This window comes from Dipodomys ordii, unplaced genomic scaffold, assembly GCF_000151885.1.
Source record: "Dipodomys ordii isolate 6190 unplaced genomic scaffold, Dord_2.0 Scaffold6, whole genome shotgun sequence".
Classification (NCBI taxonomy): domain Eukaryota; kingdom Metazoa; phylum Chordata; class Mammalia; order Rodentia; family Heteromyidae; genus Dipodomys; species Dipodomys ordii.
Genome location: NW_012267222.1, coordinates 16,915,370 through 16,920,960, shown reverse-complemented (window position 1 = coordinate 16,920,960; position 5,591 = coordinate 16,915,370). Strand labels below are relative to the sequence as shown.

General features: G+C 47.6%; 1 protein-coding gene across 1 annotated transcript in view; it reads left to right on the top strand.

Moving 5' to 3' along the window:
* The first annotated feature begins 5,454 nt into the window (after positions 1 to 5,454).
* Otud3 (OTU deubiquitinase 3) overlaps positions 5,455 to 5,591 on the top strand; it is a 32,367-nt gene continuing 32,230 nt past the window's right edge. Inside the window, exon 1 of the mRNA XM_013032626.1 lies at positions 5,455 to 5,589. Within this exon, the coding sequence (XP_012888080.1) occupies positions 5,519 to 5,589 (71 nt within the window). The 5' untranslated portion in view covers positions 5,455 to 5,518. The remainder of the gene's footprint in view (positions 5,590 to 5,591) is intronic.

Genomic DNA, 5,591 nt, shown 5'->3' with positions numbered 1-5,591 from the left:
CTGAATGTTAAGCAGGTGAGACAAAAGGGGCCTCTGAGATTCCAGAGAGAGAGAACAATCCAGAGAGAGGGAAAGTGGGACAGACAGAGGCAGAGGGGTGACCCACACCACAGAAGCACAGGAGCCATGAATTGAGTGAGACAAAGGAGACACTAAGCTCTATACTTTGTGTGTGTGTGCGCGCACATACACACACGTGCAATTCCCTACCCCTACGCCAGCCTCCATCCCCATGACCACCACAAAAGGAGAAGCAGAGCCAGTTCCTGACTGGTGGCTCATGCCTGGAAGATGTTTCTGTCCTGACCGTTATTGATGTCTGTTGTTCTCTGTGCCCATCAGCCAGAACGAGGTATCATTCATTTAAATTCTAGAGGCACACAATCTGTGACAGTGTGGATGTGCTCGAACTGGTATTTAACTTGGCTTCGAGATTCCCCATCTGCACAAAAGAGCCAATGAACCATAAAATAAAAGCATGGAGTGTCAGCTCTGATCTAAAAAATAAGATCATTGAAGGCAGGATCATTAGGAACATAGGATGGTCAAAGAGCCTGATTAGATGGTTCAAAGGATTCAGTGTTATTGTGGGAAGAGGAAGGGTTAAAGAAGGTAGATGAGGGAGAAGAAGGTAATGCAAGTTAGTAGAAAACCAGCTAATCAGAGAATTGTGGCCTGTGAAGATGAGGGGGGGGGGGCGTGGCTCATGCCTGTCATTACCTAGCTTCTCAGAGAAGCTGAGGTCTGAGGATCATGGTTTGAAGCAAGCCAGGGCAGAAATGTCTGTGAGGCTCTTATCTCCAATTAACTGCTAAAAAGCCCAGTGGAGCTGTGGCTCCAGTGGATAGAGCACTAGCCTTGAGCAAAAGAAGTTCAAGGACAGAGCCTAGGCCCTGGGTTTAAGCCTGGGGACCAGCACAAAACCTCCACCCAACAACAACGAAACAAAACTTGAAGATGGCATAATAAGCTGATAAAACAAAAGCTACCTGACTACCAAATGAGGACCAGGGGTTACCAAAAATGAGGAAATAAGGACAGGACAGTAAATCTTTGGTATCACCACCTTACAGGAAACAGAAGGGAGACCTGACCACCAGAAAGCCATTCAATTCTTACTCTTTAACCCAAGGGCAAGCTTGGCATCAAGGAAGATGGCCGAAGACAGCCAAGATGGTCAACTTAGGTTAAAGTGCTCTCTCCCTGTGGCATGTCTGTCTGTCTGTCTGTCTGTCTGTCTGTCTCACCTCCACCTCTCTCCTCTCTCTCTCTCTCTCTCCTCTCCTCTCCTCTCCCCCTCTCTCTGGTTGTTGTTATTGTTGTCCTAGGGCTTAAATGTTTAAACTCAGGGGCTAGGCATTATCCCTGAGCTCTTTTGCTCAAGGCTAGTGCTCTACCACAAGAAGCCACAGTACCACTTCCAGTTTTCTTGTGGCTAATTGGAGATGAGACTTTTCTTCCCCTTGGCTGACCTTGACCTGTGATCATCTGATCTCAGCCTCCTGAGTAGCTAGGATTATAGGCATGTGCCACCAGTGCCCGGCTATATTTCTCTTTTTGAATAAGCTTTTCTATCATCTTTACTTATGTTTACATCTTACCTGAATTCTTCTCAAGCTAGATGTAAGGACCCAGGTTGTTTAGCAGTCCTAACAAACTGGTACGTAGGCTGTGAAATTAGGGATTAAGTTTTGTGTTTTCAGACTTGGATTCATCGAAGGAGATCACTAATGGAGTTAAATGCCAGAGTAGGTTGGTGTGGTGTGTACAAGCAGGATAAAGAGGACTGTAAAGTGACAGAAAAAATTAGGCAAAAGGTATTAGAAGTTTAGCCAGATGTAGGAATTAAGACAATCAGGAAATGTGGAAGTCACTAAGAGCATGGAGCCTTCTTTCCGTCTATCCTCTATTCGTTTAGATGCTGAGTTGCAATCTTCCTATACTGATATTTTAATTTGAAAATAGACGTAAATATCTTTTTCCCCTTTGTGCTGGTACTGGAATTTGAACTTAAACCCTCATCCTTTCCCTTGGCTTTTTTGCTCAAGGATCTGCCTCTGCTGCCTACTTTTTCTGGTTAATAGGAGAGAAGAGTCTCTCAGACTCTCCTGCCAGCACTGGCTTTGAACCTCTATCTTCAGATTTCAGCCTCCTGAGTAGCTGGGATTACAGAAGTGAATCACCAGCCTCTAGCTAAGAAATTTCTCGACCAGAAAGGAATGTCTTGAATGTTATACCCATTGGCTTTGTGTGTGTGTGTGTGTGTGTGTGTGTGTGTGTGTGTGTGTTTGCTGGTTCTCGTTCTTGGACTCAAGGCCTGGCTGCAATCCCTAAGCTCCTTTTGCTGAAGGTTAGCACTCCATTACTTGAGCTACAGCACTATTTTCTGATTTTTCTGTGATTAATTGGGGATAAGAGTCCCACAGACTTTCTTGCCTGGGCTGGCTTTGAATCGTGATCCTCAGATCTCAGCCTGCTGAGTAGTTAGAATTGCAGGTGTGAGCCACCAGTGCCTAACGGAGCTCGATGTTTTGAGTAATAGGAAGTCCAGTCATCAGTGGTTCATGCCTGTAATCCTAGCTACTCAAGAGGCGGAGGTCTGAGGATCAAGGTTCAAACCAGCCTGGGCAGGAAAGTCTGTGAGACTCATCTCCAGTAAACTGCCAGAAAACTGGAAGTGACACTGTGGCTCAAGTGGTAGAGTACTTGCCTTGAGCTGAAGAGCTGAGGGTTAGTGCCCAGGCCCAGAGTTCAAGCACCACAACCGATAAAAAGAAAAAAAAAAAAGGCCAGTCCTATGCCACCGGCATCCTCAGTTTGGATAACAGACACACCCTAAACCTATTGTTTACAGGCAATTTGAACTTCACAAAAAAGATGAAGGGTTCTTAGATAATATGCCCAGTATCTACGTAGGAGTTCAAACAAGAATCCCCCAGCTCAAAAGGTACAAATAGTCCTGGGATAAGGAGAGCCATTTTGAACCTCTTTGATCCTCTTTCATTTTTTTTTCCCTCTCTTTACTTATTTCTACTTTGCTAAATATATCCTTGTTCAAACTTTATGGGTGGGCTGGGAATGTGGCTCAGTGGTAGAGTGCCTGTCTAGCACGCATGAAGCCTGGGTTTGATTCTACAGCACCACATAAGCAGAAAAAGCCAGAAGTGGTGCTGTGGCTCAAGCGGTAGAACACTAGCTTGAGCACAGAGAGGCTGAGAGGCAGTGTTCAGTCCCTGAGTTCAACCCCTAGGACAGGAAAACAAACAAAAACAACAACAACAAAAAACTTTATGGGTTTCTTTTTTTGTGAGATCCCCTTTGATACCTTCTAGGGAGATGGAGTCATTTTCTCTTATCCATTAAGGAATTAAAAGGCAGGAAGATGTTTAAGGTAAAAGGAGTAAGTTTATTTGAAAACGAAAGGAAAGCCTTGAAAGAAACATAGCAGGGCTGGGAAGATGGCTCAGTGGTAGAGCACTTGCCTTGCATGCATGAGGCCCTGGGTTCGATTCCTCAGCACCACATAAGCAAAAAGCTGGAAGTGGTGCTGTGGCTCAAGTGGTAGAGCGCTAACCTTGAGCTGAAGAGCTGAGGGACAGCGCCCAGGCCCAGAGTTCAGGCCCCACAACCGGACCCCCCCCCCAAAAAAAAACATAGCAGAACTCTCCAAGAGGAGTGTAACAGAGTCCTCTCAGAGGGTAATTATTACTCTTAGCAAAATTAAGATTAATAGACTTTTCTAGAGAATCATGCAGACATCGCAGACATCGAGATACTGAGAACACAAAAAGATTTATTGCTGGGAAAGGGGGCCGGCAAGACTCCTTCTCACAAGGGAGGAATGAAAAGAAGCCCCGGCTATTGGCTGAGATGATCTATATAACCTAGGAGGTTTAGGGGGGGCTAGAAGGGGCTAGGAGGCAGAGATCCTGTGTGGACGTGTGGGCCAGGGGCTTCATCATGGAGGACTAGGATTTATGGCTGCTGTCCAAATAGTAGATAAGGGTCCTGCAACTGCCCAGACCTGAAGGTCACTCTAAGGGGCTCTTGTTGCCTTCTATGGTGGTAGCTTCCCCAGAGAAGTGCCATCCCAAGGTAAAGGGGGTTGGAAGTTGATTATTTACTGCCTTTACCAAATGGGCCTAGTGTTGCTTAGGAAGGGAGCATGCTAAGCTGTGGAAAAGGGAAAGAATGGACTAAGCTATGGGAAGGGACTCGTTTCTCTAACAATTACCATATAGAGCCCTTTCCATATTTCTTCCCTGGGCTTTGTCCTGATTGCTTGATGGCTTGTGCTGCCTGGGCTTTTTTTCTTGGTTGAGTGGGCACCCAGGGCATAATGGGAAGAAGTATGTTAGCAAGGGCCCAAGGCACTATGGGAACAAGAAGTGCCATGATGGGATGTATTACCCACCACATGTTATGCCACTCTTTATCCCTATCTAACAGTTTCCTCTCTCTCACTTGAAATGCTTTCCACCATGGGTTGCGATTTCCTATGATTGGGGTGGAAACTGCGAAGTCAAGTCAAGAATTCCCCTCACCACGTTCTTTCTTACTGAGGAATCTTCATCCCTTTCATTTCTCCAGGGACACACTTTTCCTGGCTCTTCCCCAGGTGTGTCTCAGCTTTACAACCCAAGCTTCTGCTTGTACAGAACATCTGTAGTCCAATCAAACCGTTAGGGGAGGAAGCAGTATTCTTGGGCAGAACAAGTACCTCTCCCTGGAGTTAGGAGAGAAGATGGAGAGCTGGAGAGTGCAGCATTAAATAAAGTATCTTGGCTTTGGAATTTGAGCAAAGCTTTGCCTCTGATTTTTTTTTTGCGATTACTTAACTTCTTGGGTTGTTTGCTGGAATTTCAGAGTAATCCAACAATGAGTCCTGCGAGAAGGCCTAGGGGGCTTGAACTCTGGGCCTAGGGATTATCCCTGAGTTTTTTTTCTCTCTCTCTCTCTCTCAAGGCTGGTGCTCTACCATTTGAGTCACAGCTCCATTTCTGGCATTTTGGTGGTTAACTGGAGGTCAGAGTCTCATGGACTTTCCTGTCCAGGCTGTCAGATCCTCAGATCTCAGCTTCCTGAGTAGCTTGGATTATAGGCGGGAGCCACCCGCGCCCGGCACCCCTTTCCCTTTAATTCTCCCTGTTTTACTAACTTGTACTGCTTCTCTCCTCTCCCACACTTAACATCCAACTCCTCTTCCGGTTTGGTTTCCTCCGGTTCCACCAGCTGCTCACCGCCCACCACTAGAGGGGGGAAGAGAACCAACCAGCTGCGTGCCTCTCTACCCCTCCCGGCTTCTCTCTATGGCACCTGCCTGACAGACCTCCTCTGAAGTGAGGTGTGAATGTGTGTGTGCGTGCGTGGGTGTGATTCTATCACGTGACCAGGGTGCCCGACGCCCGCGCAGGCGCAGGAGCCTCCCTGCCGTCGCCGGGCTGTTCCCCGCGCCGCTCCTGCCGCCCGGCGGTCCCGCCGCTTCTCCCGCTGCCGCTGCGGGACGCGGGTCAGGGCCATGTCCCGAAAGCAGACGGTGGCGAGGAGCCGGCCGGGCAGCGGCAGCCGGAAAGCCGAGGCCGAGCGCAAGC